General features: G+C 44.4%; 1 protein-coding gene across 3 annotated transcripts; it reads left to right on the plus strand.

Annotated features, from left to right (window-relative positions):
* The first annotated feature begins 12,395 nt into the window (after nt 1–12,395).
* LOC123444090 (protein MALE DISCOVERER 1-like) lies at nt 12,396–19,596 on the plus strand. Of its 3 annotated transcripts, none has more exons than XM_045120705.1 (13): nt 12,396–12,610; nt 13,499–13,758; nt 13,877–14,009; nt 15,960–16,031; nt 16,553–16,696; nt 16,778–16,906; nt 17,029–17,084; nt 17,170–17,577; nt 17,672–17,862; nt 17,970–18,102; nt 18,179–18,333; nt 18,699–18,890; nt 18,984–19,596. In XM_045120705.1, the coding sequence occupies exons 2-13, from the start codon at nt 13,668–13,670 to the stop codon at nt 19,242–19,244; spliced, it is 1,965 nt and encodes a 654-aa protein (XP_044976640.1). In that variant the 5' UTR covers nt 12,396–12,610; nt 13,499–13,667; the 3' UTR covers nt 19,245–19,596. The 3 variants fall into 3 exon arrangements, with proteins under 3 accessions (XP_044976640.1, XP_044976641.1, XP_044976642.1); XM_045120706.1 differs by lacking the exon at nt 12,396–12,610 and adding an exon at nt 13,054–13,388; XM_045120707.1 differs by lacking the exon at nt 12,396–12,610 and adding an exon at nt 13,054–13,181.
* The last annotated feature ends 481 nt before the right edge of the window (nt 19,597–20,077 follow it).

The following is a 20,077-nucleotide window of genomic DNA, read 5'->3' on the forward strand; positions in this document are numbered from 1 at the left end:
GTGACGATGCGCGTGGGAAATGGTTCCAAGGTTGATGCAATCGCCGTCGGCACAATTTCACTTCAGTTACCATCAAGATTAGTTATGAACTTAAATAAATGTTATTTAGTGCCTGCGTTAAGCATGAACATTATATCTAGATCTTGTTTATTGCGAGACGGCTACCCGTTTAAGTCAGAGAATAATGGTTGTTCTATTTCTATGAGCAATATATTTTATGGTCATGCACCCAATGTGAGAGGATTGTTCATATTGAATCTTGATAATGATAATACGCATATACATAACATTGAGACCAAAAGAGTTAGAGTTAACAATGATAGCGCCATGTTTTTATGGCACTACCGCTTAGGTCATATTGGTGTAAAGCGCACGAAGAAACTCCATACTGATGGACTTTTGGAGTCACTTGACTTTGACTCACTTGACACGTGTGAACCATGCCTCATGGGCAAGATGACTAAAACTCCGTTCTCCGGAACAATGGAGCGTGCAAGTGACTTGTTGGAAATCATACATACCGATGTGTGTGGTCCGATGAGTGTGGAGGCACGCGGCGGATATCGTTATTTTCTCACCTTCACTGACGATTTGACTAGATATGGTTATTTCTACTTGATGAAGCACAAGTCAGAGACGTTTGAAAAGTTCAAACAATTTCAGAGTGAAGTCGAAAATCATCGTAACAAGAAGATCAAGTTCCTACGGTCTGATCGTGGGGGTGAATATCTGAGTTTTGAGTTTGGTGCTCACTTAAGACAATGTGGAATTGTTTCACAGTTGACACCGCCTGGAACACCACAACGTAATGGTGTGTCCGAACGTCGTAATCATACTTTGTTAGAGATGGTGCGATCTATGATGTCTCTTACCAATTTACCGTTATCATTTTGGGGTTATGCATTAGAAAAAGTTGCATTCACTTTAAATAGGGCACCATCAAAATCCGTTGAGACGACACCATACGAACTGTGGTATGAAAAAAAACCAAAGTTGTCCTTTCTTAAAGTTTGGGGATGTGATGCTTATGTCAATAAGCTTCAGCCTGAAAAGCTGGAACCCAAAGCGGAAAAGTGCGTCTTCATAGGTTACCTAAAAGAGACAGTTGGGTATACCTTCTATCTCAAATCCGAGGACAAAGTGTTTGTTGCTAAAAATAGAGCTTTTCTTGAGAAGGAGTTTCTCTCGAAATAATTGAGTGGGAGGAAGATAGAACTTGATGAGGTTGTCGAACCTATAATTCCTCTTGATGGTGGCGCAGGGCAAGGGGAAACCCATGTTGCCGCGACACCGGTTGAGTAACAAGTTGATGATGATGATCATGAAACTTCGGATCAAGTTACTGTCGGACCTCACAGGTTGACGAGATCACATACTGCTCCCGAGTGGTACGGTAATCCTGTCTTGACAATTATGTTGTTGGACAACAATGAACCTGCGAATTATGAAGAAGAAATGGTGGGCCCGGATTCCAACAAATGGCTGGAGGCCATGAAGTACGAGATAGGATTCATGTACGAGAACAAATTGTGGACTTTAAAAGTACTACCTGAAGGCCGCAAGGCTATTCAGAACAAATGGATCTATAAGAAGAAGACAGACGCAGACGGTAATGTGACCGTTTATAAAGCTCGACTTGTGGCAAAGGGTTTTTCACAAGTTCAAGGAATTGACTACGATGAGACTTTCTCACCGGTAGCGATGCTTAAGTCTGTCCGAATCATGTTAACAATAGCTGCCTTTTACGATTATGAAATCTGGCACATGGATGTCAAAACGGCGTTCTTAATGGTTTTCTTAAGGAAGAGTTGTATATGACGCAACCCGAAGGTTTTGTCGATCCTAAGAATGCTCACAAAGTGTGCAAACTCCAGTCATCCATTTATGGACTCGTGCAAGCATCTCGGAGTTGGAATAAGCATTTTGATGAGGTGATCAAAGCATTTGGGTTTATACAAGTGGTTGGAGAATCTTGTATTTACAAGAAAGTGAGTGGGAGCTCTGTGGCATTTCTAATATTATATGTGGACGACATATTGCTGATTGGAAACAACGTGGAGCTTTTGGAGAGCATAAAAGGTTACTTGAATAAAAGGTTCTCTATGAATGACCTAGGAGAAGTTGCTTACATTCTAGGCATTAAGATCTATAGGGATAGATCGAAACGTCTGATAGGGCTTTCGCAAAGCACATACCTTGATAAAGTTTTGAATAAGTTCAAAATGGATCAGCCCAAGAAAGGGTTATTGACAGTATTACTGTTGGGGAACGTCGCATGGGAAACAAAAAATTTCCTACGCGCACGAAGACCTATCATGGTGATGTCCATCTACGAGAGGGGATGAGTGATCTACGTACCCTTGTAGACCGTACAGCAGAAGCGTTAGAGAACGCGGTTGATGTAGTGGAACGTCCTCACGTCCCTCGATCCGCCCCGCGAACAATCCCGCGATCAGTTCCACGATCTAGTACCGAACGGACGGCACCTCCGCGTTCAGCACACGTACAGCTCGACGATGATCTCGGCCTTCTTGATCCAGCAAGAGAGATGGAGAGGTAGAAGAGTTCTCCGGCAGCGTGACGGCGCTCCGGAGGTTGGTGATGACCTTGTCTCAGATGGGCTCCGCCCGAGCTCCGCAGAAACGCGATCTAGAGGAAAAACCGTGGAGGTATGTGGTCGGGCTGCCGTGGAAAAGTCGTCTCAAATCAGCCCTAAAACCTCCGTATATATAGGTGGGAGGGAGGGGGGCCTTGCCTTGGGGTCCAAGGACCCTCAAGGAGTCGGCCGAGCCAAGGGGGAGGACTCTCCCCCCCCCCCAAACCGAGTTGGACTAGGTTTGGTGGGAGGGAGTCCCCCTCCCTTCCCACCTCCTCCCTTTTTTTCGTTTTCCTTTGATTTCTTATCCTTGGCGCATAGGCCCCTTTTGGGCTGTCCCACCAGCCCACTAAGGGCTGGTGCGCCACCCTTATGGCCTATGGGCTTCCCCGGGGTGGGTTGCCCCCCCCCCCCCGGTGAACTCCCGGAACCCATTCGTCATTCCCGGTACATTCCCGGTAACTCCGAAAACCTTCCGGTAATCAAATGAGGTCATCCTATATATCAATCTTCGTTTCCGGACCATTCCGGAAACCCTCGTGACGTCCGTGATCTCATCCGGGACTCCGAACAACATTCGGTAACCAACCATATAACTCAAATACGCATAAAACAACGTCGAACCTTAAGTGTGCAGACCCTGCGGGTTCGAGAACTATGTAGACATGACCCGAGAGACTCCTCGGTCAATATCCAATAGCGGGACCTGGATGCCCATATTGGATCCTACATATTCTACGAAGATCTTATCGTTTGAACCTCAGTGCCAAGGATTCGTATAATCCCGTATGTCATTCCCTTTGTCCTTCGGTATGTTACTTGCCCGAGATTCGATCGTCAGTATCCGCATACCTATTTCAATCTCGTTTACCGGCAAGTCTCTTTACTCGTTCCGTAATACAAGATCCTGCAACTTACACTAAGTTACATTGCTTGCAAGGCTTGTGTGTGATGTTGTATTACCGAGTGGGCCCCGAGTACCTCTCCGTCATACGGAGTGACAAATCCCAGTCTTGATCCATACTAACTCAACTAACACCTTCGGAGATACCTGTAGAGCATCTTTATAGTCACCCAGTTACGTTGCGACGTTTGATACACACAAAGCATTCCTCCGGTGTCAGTGAGTTATATGATCTCATGGTCATAGGAATAAATACTTGACACGCAGAAAACAGTAGCAACAAAATGACACGATCAACATGCTACGTCTATTAGTTTGGGTCTAGTCCATCACGTGATTCTCCCAATGACGTGATCCAGTTATCAAGCAACAACACCTTGTTCATAATCAGAAGACACTGACTATCATCGATCAACTGGCTAGCCAACTAGAGGCATGCTAGGGACGGTGTTTTGTCTATGTATCCACACATGTAAATGAGTCTTCATTCAATACAATTATAGCATGGATAATAAACTATTATCTTGATACAGGAATTATAATAATAACTACATTTATTATTGCCTCTAGGGCATAATCCAACAATTACAAGGTATAAAATTGAGTAAGACTCAGTGCCCAACAACTGCGGAAGATAGAAAGACAATGAGTTCCGTCCCCTACGCTGCAGCCGTAGGTTCTATCATGGATGCAATGTTGTGCACTAGACCAGACGTCAGCTTGGCCATAAGTATGGCAGGCGGGTTTCAGAGTAATCCAGGAGTGGATCACTGGACGACGGTCAAGAATATTCTGAAGTACCTGAAAAGGACTAAGGAAATGTTTCTCGTGTATGGAGGTGACAAGGATCTCGTCGTAAAAGGTTACGTCGACGCAAGTTTTGACACCGATCCGGATGACTCTAAGTCTCAAACCGGATACGTATTTATTCTTAATGGGGGTGCGGTAAGCTGGTGCAGTTCCAAGCAGAGCATCGTAGCAGATTCTACATGTGAAGCGGAGTACATGGCTGCCTCGGAGGCCGCAAAAGAGGGTGCGTGGATGAAGGAGTTCATGATAGATCTTGGAGTTGTGCCAAGTGCACTACATCCATTGACTCTGTTATGTGACAACACTGGTGCCATTGCCTTTGCAAAGGAACTAAGGTTTCACAAGAAGACCAGACACATCAAACGACGCTTCAACCTCATCCGCGACTACGTCGAAGGAGAGGACGTGAATATTTGCAAAGTGCACACGGATCTGAATGTAGCAGACCCGCTGACTAAACCTCTTCCACGGGCAAAACATGATCAACACCAGAATTGTATGGGTGTTCGATTTATTACAGTGTAAATCGCATGGCGATGTGAGGGCTAGATTATTGACTCTAGTGCAAGTGGGAGACTGTTGGAAATATGCCCTAGAGGCAATAATAAATAAGTTATTATTATATTTCCTGTTTGAAGGTAATCGTTTATTATCCATGCTATAATTGTATTGAATGAAAACATAGATACATGTGTGGATAAATAGACACAACAATGTCCCTAGCAAGCCTCTAGTTGGCTAGCGAGTTGATCAAGGATAGTCAAGGTTTTCTAACTATGTGCAAAGTGTTGTTGCTTGATAACTGGATCACATCATTAAGGGAATCATGTGATGGACTAGACCCAAAGAATGAACGTAGCATATTGATCGTGTCATTTTATTGCTATTGTTTTCTGCGTGTTAAGTATTTGTTCCTATGACCATGAGATCATATAACCCACTTGCACCGGAGGGATGCCTTGTGAGTATCAAACATCACAACGTAACTGGGTGACTATAAAGATGCTCTACGGGTATCTCCGAAGGTGTCCGTTGGGTTAGTATGGATCGAGACTGGGATTTGTCACTCCGTGTGACGGAGAGGTATCTCGGGGCCCACTCGGCAATACAACATCACACACAAGCCTTGCAAGCAATGTGACTAAAGTATAAGTCATGGGATCTTGTATTATGGAACGTGAAAAGAGACTTGCTGGTAACGAGATTGAAATAGGTATGCGGATACCGACGATCGAATCTCGGGCAAGTAACATACCGAAGGACAAAGGGAATGACATACGGGATTGCGTGAATCCTTGACACTGAGGTTCAACCGATAAGTTATTCAGAGAATATGTAGGATCCAATATGGGCATCCAGGTCCCGCTATTGGATATTGACTGAGGAGTACCTCGGGGCAAGTCTGCATAGTTCTCGAATCCGCAAGGTTTGCACACTTAAGGTTCGGCGATGTTTTAGTATAATTGAGTTATATGTGTGGTTACCAAATGTTTTTCGGAGTCCCGAATGAGATCACAGACGTCACGAGGGTTTCCGGAATGGTCCGGAGACGAAGATTGATATATAGGATGACCTTATTTGGTTACCGCAAAGTTTTCGGGCATTACCGGGAATGTACCAGGAGTGACGAATGGGTTCCGGATGTTCACCGGGAGGGGCCAGCCCACCCGGGGAAGCCCATAGGCCTTAGGGGTGCTGCACCAGCCCTTAGTGGGCTGGTGGGACAGCCCAAAAGGGCCCTGTGTGCAGGAGATAGAAAATCAAAGAGAAAAGGAAAAAAAGGTGGGAAGGAAGGGAAGGACTCCACCTTCCAATCCTAGTTGGACTAGGATTGGAGGTGGACTCCTCCACCTCCTTGGCCGGCGGACCCTTGGGGTCTTGGACCCCAAGCAAAGCCTCCCCTCCCCTCCTCCTATATATAGTGGGGTTCTAGAGTGATATGAGACAACTTTTGCCACGGCGGCCCGACCACGAACACCATGGTTTTTCCTCTAGATCGTATTTCTGCGAAGCTCGGACGGAGCCCTACAGGAGTATATCCTTCACCACCACCGGAGCGCCGTCACACTGCCAGAGAACTCACCTACTTCCCCGTCTTGCTTGCTGGATCAAGAAGGCCGAGATCATCGTCGAGCTGTACGTGTGCTGAACGCGGAGGTGTCGTCCGTTCGGCACTAGATTGAAGCGGATCGTGGGACGGATCGCGGGACCGTTCATGGGACGGTTCGCGGGGTGGATCGAGGGACGTGAGGACGTTCCACCACATCAACCGGGTTTCTTAACGCTTCCTGCTGTGCGATCTACAAGGGTACGTAGATCCAAACCTCCTCTCGTAGATGGACATCGCCATGATAGGTCTTCGTGCGCGTAGGAAATTTTTTGTTTCCCATGCGATGTTCCCCAACACTAAGTGCATGTCAGGCGGTGGAACCAGTCTCACATAAGCGTACGTGTAAAGTCGGTCCGGGCCGCTTCATCCCACAATACCGCCGAAAAAATATAGGACTAGTAACGGCAAGCAATTGACAAAATCATCGCCGGCAACTTTTGTGTTCTACTCATGCATAGAATCTACGCATAGAACCTGGCTCGGATGCCACTGTTGGGGAACGTAGTAATTTCAAAAAAATTCCTACGCTTCACAAGGATCTATCTAGGAGAAACCAGCAACGAGCAAAGGGGTAGAGCATCTTCATACCTTTGAAGATCGCTAAGAGGAAGTGTTACTAGAACGCGGTTGATGGAGTCATACTCGCAGCGATTCAGATCGCGGAAGATTCCGATCTAAGCGTCGAACAACGGCGCCTCCGTGTTCAACACACGTGCAGCCCAGTGACGTCTCCTACGCCTTGATCCAGCAAGGAGAGAGGAGAGGTTGAGGGAGAGCTCAGGCAGCACGACGACGTGGTGACGGTGGAGCTGTGTGGTACTCCAGCAGGGCTTTGCCAAGCGCTACGGAGGACGAGGAGGAGGAGAGGCAGGGCTGCGCCGAGAGAGAGAGAGAGATGAATTGTGACGAGCCCCAAAACCCCTTGGGTTTATATAGGAGGAGAGGGACGAGGTGGGCCACCCCTAGGGTTTCCACCCTAGGTGGTGCGGCATCCCTAGATGGGGAGGGCCGGCGGCCAAGTGGAGGAGGGGCGGCGCCCTAGGGGTGGGCTTGCCGCCCAAGGTAGCCCCCACACTCTAGGGTTGGCCCCATTAGCCCTCTCTTACGCCTTGGGTTGAGGTGGGAGGCGCACTAGCCCATCTAGGGGCTGGTTCCCTTCCACTCTTGGCCCACATAGCCTTTCGGGGCTGGTGTCCCTTCCAGGTAGACCCCCAGAACCCTTCCGGTGGTCCCGGTACAATATCGACGATCTCCGAAACTCTTTCGGCGATTAAAACTCCACTTCCTATATATGAATCTTTACCTCCGGACCATTTCGGAACTCCTCGTGACGTTCGGGATCTCACCCGGGACTCTGAACAACTTTCAGTAACCACACATACTATTCGCATAATAACCCTAGTGTCATCGAACCTTAAGTGTGTAGACCCTACGGGTTCGGGAACCATGCATACATGACCGAGACACCTCTCCGATCAATAACCAACAACGGGGTCTGGATATCCATGTTGGCTCCCATATGTTCCACGATGATCTCATCGGACGAACCACGATGTCGGGGATTCAATCAATCCCGTACGCAATTCCCTTTGTCTACTGGTATGATACTTGCCCGAGATTCAACCGTCGGTATCCCTATACCTTGTTCAATCTCGTTACAGGAAAGTCTCTTTACTCGTTCCGTAACACATCATCCTGTGGATAACTCCTTAGTCACATTGAGCTCATTACGATGATGTATTACCGAGTGTGCCCAGAGATACCTCTTCGTCACACGGAGTGACAAGTCCTAGTCTCGATTCGTACAACCCAACAGACACTTTCGGAGATACCTGTAGTGCACCTTTATATTCACCCAGTTACGTCGTGACGTTTGATACACCCAAAGTACTCCTATGGTATCCGGGAGTTGCACAATCTCATGGTCTAAGGAAATGATACTTGACATTAGAAAAGCTTTAGCAGACGAACAACACGATCTAGTGCTATGCTTAGGATTGGGTCTTGTCCATCACATCATTCTCCTAATGATGTGATCCCGCTATCAGTGACATCCAATGTCCATGATGAGGAAACCATGATTATCTATTGACCAACGAGCTAACCAACTATAGGCTCACTAGGGACACATTGTGATCTATATATTCACACATGTATTACGGTTTCCAGTTAATACAATTATAGCATAAATAATGGACAATTATCATGAACTAGGAAATATAATAATAACCATTTTATTATTGCCTCTAGGGCATATTTCCAACATTCTTTAGATGCAAGGAAGATGCCCTTGGAAAGGTTGGCTTCTCGTCTTATCAAAAATGCATTAGGACTATTCGGATGCTTGCATACGGAAATTCTAGTGATCTTGTGGATGAGTATGTCTGCATGATTGACTCCACATATATTACATCATTGCACCAGTTTTGCGAGTCTAGCAGTGTTTGGCATGGAGTACTTAAGAGAGCCAAATATTGTGGATACAATCCAGTTGTTGGCGATCAATGAAGAGAGGGGCTTTCCGAAAATGCTTGGAAGCATACATTGTATGCACTTGAAGTGGAAGAACTGTCCATTTGCTTGGTAGGATGAAAGCACATATGCTCCCTTTGTGGTTTTGATAATTCATGACAACATACATTGTGTCTTGTACCAACACTTGTACCTAGTATATTTCAGGTATAGTCTAGATAGAGCTTTGGCTAAAGGATTGTGAGGAGAAGCCCCTTTGATGAAGAAAGAAATAGGATTGGCTCAAGCTTCAAGCAACAAGACTCTTTGTTTTACATTTGTGAGAAATCACTTTGAGTCCATAGGAAAGCCAATACTATTAAAAGGGGATGAGGTATTATTATGAATTGGTTGCTCAAGTGCTTAGAGATAGCCACCGAAAATTCTCATCCACTTTCCCACAAAATATATTTGTCCCAAGCCAAATATGCAAAATCGGCACCACCAACATTTCTCACTTGACTATACCGACATTACACTTAGACAGATCCTATGCCAATCCCACCATCTCGGTACAACCAACATTCCTATCGGTGCCACCGAGATTGGGTGACCAACATTTTGTTGAGCTAACTTCAAGTTTCAGAATTTCCAAGTTTGAATTCGGTCTCACCGAGTTTGGAAACCAGTCTAGGTCATCGTATCGGTACCATCGAGATTCCTATATCAGTCTCACCGAGAATTCAAAGTTGCCACATTTAGTGCAACTCGGTACCACCGAGATTAACATTTCGGTGTCACCGAGTTGAGCAATAATGTTGTAACAATTGGATTTTGGGAGATGCCTATATATACCCCTCCACCTACCTCTCATTCGTATAGGAAGCACTCAGAACACACTTACACTTGCCACATCCATTTTTCTGAGAGAGAGCGACCTACTCATGTGTTGAGATCAAAAGATTCCATTCCAACCATTTGAACATGGATTTCTAGCCTCCCCAAGTTGCTTTCCACAAGATCAATCTCTCCTACCCATGCCAAATCTGAGAAAGAGTGATTGAGTGTTGAGGAGACAATCTTTAGAAGCACAAGAGCAAGGAGTTCATCGTTCTACCACATCTATTACCTTTTGGAGGGTGGTGCCTTCTAGATTAGTTACGTGTCCCTTGGGAGCCTCCTACTTCGTGTTGTGGAGTTCAACCAAGATGTTTGTACAGGCAAGGAGACAGTCTACTTCATGAAGATCTATCATGAGTGAGGCTAGTCCTGTGTGGATGGAAGCCGTGGTGAAATAGACAAGGCCGCTTCTTCGTGGACCCCTTGTGGGTGGAGCTCTGCGTGGCCTCTCGCAGTCGTTACCCTCCGTGGGTTGAAGTCTCCACTAACATGGATGTACGATAGCGCCACCTATCGGAACCATGCCAAAAATCGCCGTGTCAACTTCTTCGTGTTTGATCTTCCTAAAATCTACTCCTTACTACATGTGCAAATCTTTACTTTTCGCTGCCATACTTGTTAACTAGCATGTGTAGGGTGCACTAGACTTGTTAGAATCGCTAAAATCTGGAAGCATTAAATTAGGAAAAGGCTAGGATTTTAATTATGCAAGTAGTCTATTCACCCCTCCTCTATACACCTCTTCTATCGATCTCTCACAGGGACAATATAAGGGCCATGTTAAAGCTTGCACTATCATACTTGAAGTTGAGACTTCATAAGATCTCTGAATTTGTCACAATGACACCAACATGCTTCATCGCACTACGGTGTTCGGAAGGCTTGGATAAGGCAACTATCAGGAGGTCAACTTTGAAATCAATGGACACCACGCAACAAGGGATACTAGCTACAAGATGGTATCTATCCTTAGTACTCAGCTCTTGTGAAGACAATCTCCAATTTGATCGGAGAGAAGAGGGCTAGGTTTGGCCAAGCATAATTGAGTGCTAGGAAGGATGGGGAGCACGTTTTTGGTGTGCTTCAATCTCGATGGGCCATCGTTCGTCCCTCCGCTAGAAACTGGGGCCAACATAAGATGTGGATGGTGATGAATGGTTGTGTGGTCATGCACAACATGATCATAGAGTATGAGCGTGGTGAAACCATTTGACCAACGGTTTTAATTTCAGGGTGAGAATGTCGTGTCTGATCATGGACCTACAACGTTCGCACAGTTCATCCAATTTCATCATGAAATGCATGATTTGACAACTCACATTCAACTCTAAAATGATATGGTTGAGTACATGTATACTCACCTTGGCAACCAAGAGATGTATCGACTCTTTTTCTTTCAATATATTTGTGACAATTTAAATTTAATTGTAAAATACTCCCTCTATCCCAAAATCTCGTCTTAGATTTGTTTAGGTATGAATGTATCTTGCCAAGTTCTAGTATTTAGATACATTCATTTCTAGACAAAGCTAAGACAAGATTTTTGGGACGGAGGAAATATTTATTAGTGTTGTGTAAAACCTTGTGATTTATTTGGGCCTCATTTGGTTAGGAGGAATTTCATAGAAATTCTATAGGATTGGATTCTTAGGAATTTTTTCATTAGAGCTCTTTGGTTCATAGAAATGCATTTCTGTTCCTAAATAGGTCCTATCCTCCACATTTCAAAGTAAAATAAACATTAGCTTAGACTCAATGATGTGAATCAAATGGCATCTATTTTGTCATTCCTACTCATGTGATTTGAAATACATGTCATCTCAATTCCTACAAGTTTTCTAGTCGTATACTAATTACTTCATCCGTTTTTAAATATAAGTCAGATTCCACTATAGGTTACATACAGATGCGTATAGACATATTTTAAAATATAGATTCACTCATTTTGCTTCGTATGTAGTTTGCAGTATTTTTTAAAAAAGACTTATATTTAAAAAAAAAGGAGTATATTATATGAACTAAAAGATGCTTTGGTTGTAAACTATGCGCAACATTGCTTTTTAGTTAGATTTGTATGCATAAAAGTTTGACGGATCAAATGGATCGGTTGACTGGACGCATTCTTGAATAAAATTTGAAAGCGACCGGATGCCGTCACTTCGGCGGACACAAATGAACAAAAGACGGACCGAATCTCGACATGTTGGAGTTGGTTTTAGACATCCAAACAGACAAATGACGAACATTTTGCGTCCATTTCGTTTGGCTCGTTGGACTTGCTCTAAATCTACAGTAGATACAGCTCCCTTTCGATGGAGGAAAAAAGAGACGCAGCTCCCTGCTCAGCAACTTTGTACTTCCATTGCCGTCGCCAAATATGGAGATAACACTCTGGGTTGGAGGCAGGCAAGCTGGAGACTGGTGCGCACGACAAGAGGCAACTACACGACGTGGGAGCCAACAAACAGACAGTACGCGAATAATAATCCCGGCAGCGAAGAAATGGAAAAGAAAGAAAGAAAGAAACAAGGATACGGGCGGACAGCTAGGCGGGACCCGGGCATCATCAATAAAATCGTCAAAAATCATTTTTCCAGCTAATTTTTTTTTTCGCCCCTCCTTCCTTTGCGCGTCCCGCCTGTCGGCCGCGGGCCCACCGCACGTCTCCTCCTCCGTCCACCCCCTCTTTCTCTCTCTCGCCCGCCGCCGGCCACCGTCACCGTCACCGTCCCCTCCTTCGAGGATCTCCCCGGGAGGGGGAGGGGAGGCAAGCCTCCGACCCGCGAACGCCGACCATCCTCCTCATTGTTCCGAAAATCGAAATCGAAAACAAAAGCGGGTAAGGATCGTTCCGCCCCGCTTCCTTTCAAAAGCTGCCCTCCTCTGAAATTTTTATTTACAAGCATTTCGCCGTATCAACCTTCGAGATTCTCGACCTGGTTGGTTTAATGCTAAGCGCCCTCGGCGAGAGAGAGAAAGGAGACGATTTTTGTTGCAATCGCATTTGGCGTCGCCGAGCATGACTGATTGCGATTGGTTCGGGGGAGTGATTATAGAAATGCCAAATGGGATTGGAGCATATTTTATTGACATTTGTGATGATGAGATGAGCACCAAAGGATTTCTGCAATTTGTTTCCGATTTTAAAATGCTGCTAGGCGTCGAATCCGTCGCCGGCGACGACGAGGCTCGCGTGGGCTGCGGAAGCCCTTGTCCCGGCCCTCGACAGCGACCGCCCTATCCAATTCTTTAATCCCAACCTGGTATCCCAGCGCGGAATCGCCTGACAGATGGCCGCAGAATTCTTCCTCCCCATTTTTCCTCCCAAGAAAACGCAATCTTAGACATTGGGAGATTGGAGCTCCGTTAAATATTATCTTCCGTTGTCTGCTGCGAATATTATACTGCTTGTGAGTTGTGTGTGTGTATGAATTTCTCTCTCTAGCTGTGTTGTCCTCGTTGATCTCTCCAACTACTGCTACTACTACTTGTTCCTCCAAGAACGGACGACCGCTGTTTCCCTCCCTCCCCCCTCCGTCTTCCTCCCCCCGTCTTCTCCATCTCCTCGGATCGAATCGCGTGCGGCGTAAGCGAAATTGGCATAGGCGAATCACCAGGCAAAAAGCCAAAGCTGCCCCTTTGCTTTTCCAGCGATGCAAGCTTCCTCTGCAGCTCCTCCTCCCACGTTTCTGAGCTGTTTTTGTGTCTCTGTCTTTCTTGCATGCAGCTGCAGGAGCGGGAGCGTGCCGTGAGGCTGAGGCTCTGCTGCCGTGCCAGCAAAGGTAAAGGTAGGCGCCCGCGCCACGCCATGGGCGTCCCTCGCGCCTGACCATGCATTCCAGGCTGCTCAAGAGGCTCGCCAAGAGGATCATGTGAGCCGCCGCGCGCCTGTGGAAATGTGGGAGATGGCCGCGCTGCTCTACTGCGCCGTCTTCGCGCTGGCGCTTCATTGCGTCGGCCGTGGCTGCTCAGCGATCAACCTTGAAGGTACGGGCAGCCAGCCCGCCGGTGTCTCTTTTTCATTTTTTTGCTTTTGGTTTTGTGGTTGAGCTCTTGGGGTTCTGGTGTGGCCGATTGACTGGGGCTTTTGGTGTTGGTGGTGCAGGCTCAGCGCTGCTCAAGTTCCAGTCGAGGGTGGAGGAGGATCCGCATGGCGCCATGGCAGGCTGGAGCGTGCTGGACGCCGACCCCTGCGGTTGGAACGGAGTCCGCTGCGCCGATGACAGGGTTGTGATGCTGTGAGTTGGATGTTTTCCCCTTTGTTTTTCTTCTCCTCTATGTTTACCACTGGCTCATGAGTCTGTTTGGAAAATGGAAATGCAGTTCGTAATTCATTGGTGATTATTATGATCAGAAAACTGAGCATTTAGTTCATCCTCTGTTTTAACGGGTCTTCCATTTGACTGTATCTTTCTCGCTTAAGAGTAGTTTTAGACTAGTAGTATTGATCTATTGTTAAATGGATGCTGCATCGGCAACTGCCCCGTTTATTCCTTGTTTTCTCCTTCACAGTTAACGTGGCTTGACTTTCTTGAGTACAGTACCATACTTGCATCAGTTGAGTCTATTGAGTTACTGCCAAGACAAGCATGTCTCCACTTTGTGTAGCAATTCAGAGAAGGTAGACTCAAGCATAGAGGCTCAATCAACCGGACTAGATATTATGAAGGATTTTAGGAGCGCATTCGTATTTTTTTTCTAGTATAGTTAGAAAAAAATTGTACTCCTAAATTATTTCATTTTTAGGAGTACTTTTTGGGTCAAATAAGGAAAATGAAATATTATAAGTACATAAATGACCAACTCTGGTTTCTTTGGCGAATACACACTCTTGGAAAATTAGTACTCCTAAAATATACTCATTTGTAGGAGTGCTTCTTTGGGCTGAATAGGGAGTAATTCTTAAGGATTCTTTTAGTGCCTATCTTGAATTTACCATGGATACATTGTTCGCACATTCCAGAAAATGTTTTTTTTTGGTAGCTGGAAGCCTTTTCAAAAGCTTATACTAAGCCGTAAAACAACCAGAAATCTGGTTATTAGAACTACGTGTTCATTCCACCAACACAAACAAGTGGCTACAGCTAAGTTGTTGTGATTGGTTTCTTCTCCTGCTGGTATTCTCAATTTTGTGACGTGGGATTGTTAACCTATAAAGTGAGACTGTTGACTTATACAATAGCATTGAAGGTCCAAAATGGGGGCTACCTTTCATTAGCTAGCTTGATTAGATTTTTTGGCAAGTTTGTTCCTATATAAGATAACTGATTGGCACAGTATAGCCTTATGTTTATATCCTAGATTTTCGCGTGCAACCCGTCTCCAAGATTTTACCTCCTATTATTTAGAGAATGCGCAAAGTTCTGGATTTCATTATGAAGAGAATCAAGGTTTATACAATGATAGAATTGTAAAAAAAAAGGTTTATACAATGATACCGCCAAATTGAACAAAAAAAGAACACTTATTGCAACCCCCCCAAACAAGAAGGAACACTAGAAAAATTCCTCACAGTGGTTGGTTTGTGCAGCCTATTTCTTAAGGTATGCCACTGTCTCTCTGCCCCCGCTTCCGCCTTCATCTTCTTCAGCGCCGTGCCCATGTTGCAAAAAGAGAGCGTGGGAGAGAGAGAGAGAGATGGATACTTGTTTGAAAGGAAAGGTCGCGTTTCTTGTCATACTTCTACACACCCTGATACCTAGTTTTAACCAAGCTAAGACATGTGTTTGCTTGATCTTACCACCAAACTAGATATATGAACATTTTCTTGTAAGCAAAACATGATGGTCCAGAACCCCTCAGGACATGTTGCTCTGGTGCCAAATTGGCTTCCATACGCCAACCACCTCATCTAGAAGTTTACCTTATCAAGGAAATTGTTTGTTTTCTACTCAGTTAATTATCAAGCATTTACCTCATCATCTCTACTTGTTTCATATTTTAAATCGAAAGGTTTATGGCGACTCTCCTTCATACAGTATTTCAATAGAATCATTTGTTATTCAAGATGATTCTGTTTTGCATTCAAGGTTATCTTTTAATTCCTGTGGGGTACCACAACTTTACCAAATAAATATTTAAGATATTACATTTGGTGACTACTGTTGTTCTATTTCAGTATTTTTCAGGGGTTCTGGCTTGATTTATCATCTTAATGATTGTACTTACTGTGAACTATACCTTTGCAGGAACCTAAAAGATCTCTCATTAAGAGGTAACCTGGGTCCAGAACTAGGAAGTCTTAGTCATCTGCAGGCTCTGTAAGTATGCAGTTTTGTATCTGTGCTTTCGCAACAAATATAAATTGCTTCGCATGAATAACAATATATTGGTATTTTTCCTAAGCTATCTCTTTGCGATATGGTAAAGGGATAAATAGGTAATTATGTAGTGGTTGCTGCTTTGTCTTGCCTTCATAAGTTTCCTGCCAGATATGAGTATCTAAACAAAGTCAATTTGCTTAAAAGATGTCAACCAACCATCAGTCAGGAAATTGTATATATCTAACCAACCGACAATTGGTAAGTTCCATCCTTTACAGAATAAATGATGTGCACATATCAGTTTACGTCTGTGGATCAAATATGAGACAAAATCACAGAAATCTCTGTCGTGTCGATTTTACTCAGTAGCATAAAAGATGTCCATCTATCAATCAAGCACTTGTTTCTTAACCAACTGCTTTTGGCAAATTGTGATACACTAATTTTACTTTGCATGCGACTGTAACATTTGCTGCAACCGTTTCAATGTTTTGATTCCTTGTTGTGTCTTCTTGCAGTGTATTATCCAACAACTTGTTTAGTGGACTGATACCTAAGGAAATTGGTGGTCTTGCAACGTTGGAGATATTGGACCTAAGCAATAACAACTTGACTGGGGAAGTTCCACAGAAGATAGCAGAAATGGCATCACTTAAGAATTTGTAGGTTGTCTGACTTGTTAACATTGTGAAATGTTTGATCAACAAGCCAAATTTTATGATACAATGTCTCTTGTTCGACAGATTGCTTTCGAACAACAGATTTCAATGGCCCGTGGTCCAAAATTCCCATGGTAACTTTGATCAGGAAACTGATTTCGACATCTATGATCATCTTGGGAGGGATAATTTGAATCAAAGAGCTGATGATGGGTAAGGAAATTCAGGATTTGCATCAATTCTCCTTTAGCTCATCAAATATTTTTTCCTATAACTTATTTGGGAAAAGGATTTGTAAGCTGATGATAGCAGTTTTTAAATGTGGACCTTTGTAGGTTCGAGTCTGGTTCTTCCACAGATAAGAAAAAAAAAGACACCAGCAATCTCTCCGGTAAGCTAGGGTACTGCTATGCAAGTTCAGCTTTGCTCTTAAATACATCAGCTGGTACCATAACATGCCTTCTTACTTTCCCCAGCTCGTCTTCCGATGCAAATTGCAGCAAGAAACCCAGCTGCACAGGTTATTAGACGCAGATTACTTCAGGATAGCAATCTTGCTGCGCCTTCTTCTGCAAATGCTCCTCTTCCACCTTCTGTTCCTGTTCCTTCTACGGGGAGTGGATCATTTTCAGCATTTAGTCCCATCAAAGCACCTGCACCTGCTGTAAATCCTCCAGTTACTCCACCCAAGTCATCTGATACTCCTTCGGAAGCAGGGTCACAAAGATCTATGAAGTGGTTGTATGCAATTGTGATTCCATCAATTACTCTGTTGCTTGTTTTCATTGCATGCATGCTTTTGCTATGCCGCAACAAGTCGGTGGCAACAATAGGTCCATGGAAGACTGGACTCAGTGGCCAGCTGCAGAAGGCATTTGTGACAGGTAAATATTCTGTTTGCTATCTTGCCACATGCCTGCTTGATTTGCCTCTTAATTGGGCATCTGTGACAAGTTTTGCTCTCCTGATGTACCACAGGAGTACCCAAGTTGCGACGCTCAGAGCTGGAAGGTGCCTGTGAGGACTTCAGTAACATTGTGGCAAGCTATCCGCACTACACTGTCTATAAGGGAACTTTATCAAGTGGAGTTGAGATAGCAGTTGTATCAACTGTGCTTGCGTCCAGCAAAGATTGGTCAAAGCATTCTGAGGGGAGATTCCGGAAAAAGGTAATTCAGTGTCACTTATAAGAGGAATAACCCATGTTGTTGGTACAATCTGCAATGTGGATCTGAAACAAATTCATTTCTTCTAACTTGCTTTTTTGAACACATAGATAGACTCGCTCTCACGAATTAATCATAAGAACTTCATCAACTTGCTTGGATACTGTGAGGAGGAGGAGCCTTTCATGAGGATGATGGTGTTAGAATACGCAGGCAATGGGACACTCTATGAGCATCTCCATGGTAAGAGCTTCTACTGTCAGAATGCTTACTGTTTAGTCTTTGTGCTCAAATTAAAATTATGCTTTGCCTTTTGCAGTTGAGGGATTTGATCATATTGATTGGAATGGTAGGATGAGAGTAATTATGGGAGTAGCATACTGCATGCAACACATGCATGAGCTCAACCCTTGTATAACACACCCTGACCTACAGTCAAGTGCCATATTGTTATCTGAGGATGGAGCTGCAAAGGTACATGATTATGAATTTCACAACTTCTATTTATTTGATCTTCAATGGAAATGCCATAATTGTATTCCTACACAAAATTTTGGTAACATGAAAAGAAGAAATTATAGCACACAGCTGTTGCTTCATCATTCTGAACCTCTTTTCTGGACATTATGCAAAAAAGTCACACTAACATAAATTACATGTGCTTTTGTGTACCCTGCAACTAAACAAGGTGAAGTATCGTCCAGTTCAGATGAATAATATTTTTTTCTGGGGTGTGCATGTGCGCTCTTTGTATTAGAGTTAATTTAAGCAAGTTGAAATAAGATCAGGAATGAGGACATTGTATTACGCTTCTGCTCCTAAAACCGAGCCTTTCACAGATAGCCGACATGAGTGTTTGGCAAGAAGTAATTTCCAAAGAAAAGATGCCCAGGAATGACGACTCCAGTGAGCACCATGAGCCAATACGTACTGATCCAGCTGGGAATGTATGTAGTTTTGGTCTACTCATGCTGGAAATCATATCGGGAAAGCCTCCATATTCTGAACACACGGGCTCTCTTGCGAACTTAGTAAGCATGACAAAGACACTGAATACGTGAACTTACATAATCCACAAAAATGGCATATAGAAGTAACAATATATGTCACTATTTTTCTCACAGGCTATGGAGTGCATTAAGGATGACCGGAGCATATCCTGCTTGCTTGACCCTACCTTGACGACTCACAAAGAAAACGATCTAGATACCATTTGTGAGTTGATTGAGGATTGCATCCAAAGTGATCCAAAAAAGAGACCAAGTATGAGAGAGGTCGCCACTAAACTAAGGGAAGTGCTAGCGATTTCACCGGAGGCAGCAACGCCGAGATTATCTCCGCTTTGGTGGGCAGAGCTTGAGATACTTTCAGTTGAAGCAACCTAGGAAGAAACATGTTGATACGGTATGGTTCTTGCTGCAACACTGAGGTTCTGTGCATACTGTCTTGCAACCTTGTACATCTTTGTTGCGAGTTTCTGCTTTTCTGGTGATTTCGGTGTATGCCTGTGCTACCTCCTCCCCCGCCCCATAAATTCAAAAATTCTGGGTAATTCTTGTTTCTTCTTGAGTTTTCTCTATATGCTGAACGTACATGGTGATGTTGTGAATGTAGAATGATTCAGGTCATCCTAGAGTGGATTGTAATCAGGAGATGCGTGATTGTGTAATGTACCATGGAGTTTACAGAAATATTCTTTATTTTTTTAAAGGAAGAGACATCAATTGATATGGTGTATGGACTGAGTGAATTGCAAAAATAATTGACACTGAAGGCTAAGATTGCAAAAACCAATCGTACGGGTTTGTGCCAAAAAAGCCTAATTTGCCGACGTGGCAACACTGTTCAACCGTCTTAGGCGTTAGATGGCCCGTTGGTCGAGCCGTTTTGGTCAAAACCGGCTTGAATCGGTACACGTCAACGCACAAATCCTCGTTCTCTCCTCTCTTTCCCTATCTTGCTCGAGACCTTCTCCCTTTCTGCTCTTTGCCATCGCCGCCTCACACACCTTCGACCTTCGTCGCCGCGCTATGGTGTCTTGGAGGGATTTGCCGAAGGACCTTATTTTGAAGTTTTGTTTCCAAATCTTTGGCTTTGCTTTGCTCGCACATACCCATGCTGTCACGAAGGGCGTCGATTTCGAGGGCCTTGGAACAAACTTGCTTGTTTTGTGCCACTAACACGGGAGGTCATCACAGAGGTGTGTTGCTTTCGTAGG

Source organism: Hordeum vulgare, chromosome 3H, assembly GCF_904849725.1.
Source record: "Hordeum vulgare subsp. vulgare chromosome 3H, MorexV3_pseudomolecules_assembly, whole genome shotgun sequence".
NCBI classification, from domain to species: domain Eukaryota; kingdom Viridiplantae; phylum Streptophyta; class Magnoliopsida; order Poales; family Poaceae; genus Hordeum; species Hordeum vulgare.

Excerpts from the sequence above, each read along its gene's own strand:
- LOC123444090 (XM_045120705.1), top strand. The coding sequence starts at position 13,668 with ATGTGGGAGATGGCCGCGCTGCTCTACTGCGCCGTCTTCGCGCTGGCG. Across the intron at positions 17,578-17,671 it reads GCAGAAGGCATTTGTGACAG|GAGTACCCAAGTTGCGACGC; the intron begins GTAAATATTCTG and ends GATGTACCACAG. Across the intron at positions 17,863-17,969 it reads AGGGGAGATTCCGGAAAAAG|ATAGACTCGCTCTCACGAAT; the intron begins GTAATTCAGTGT and ends TTGAACACATAG.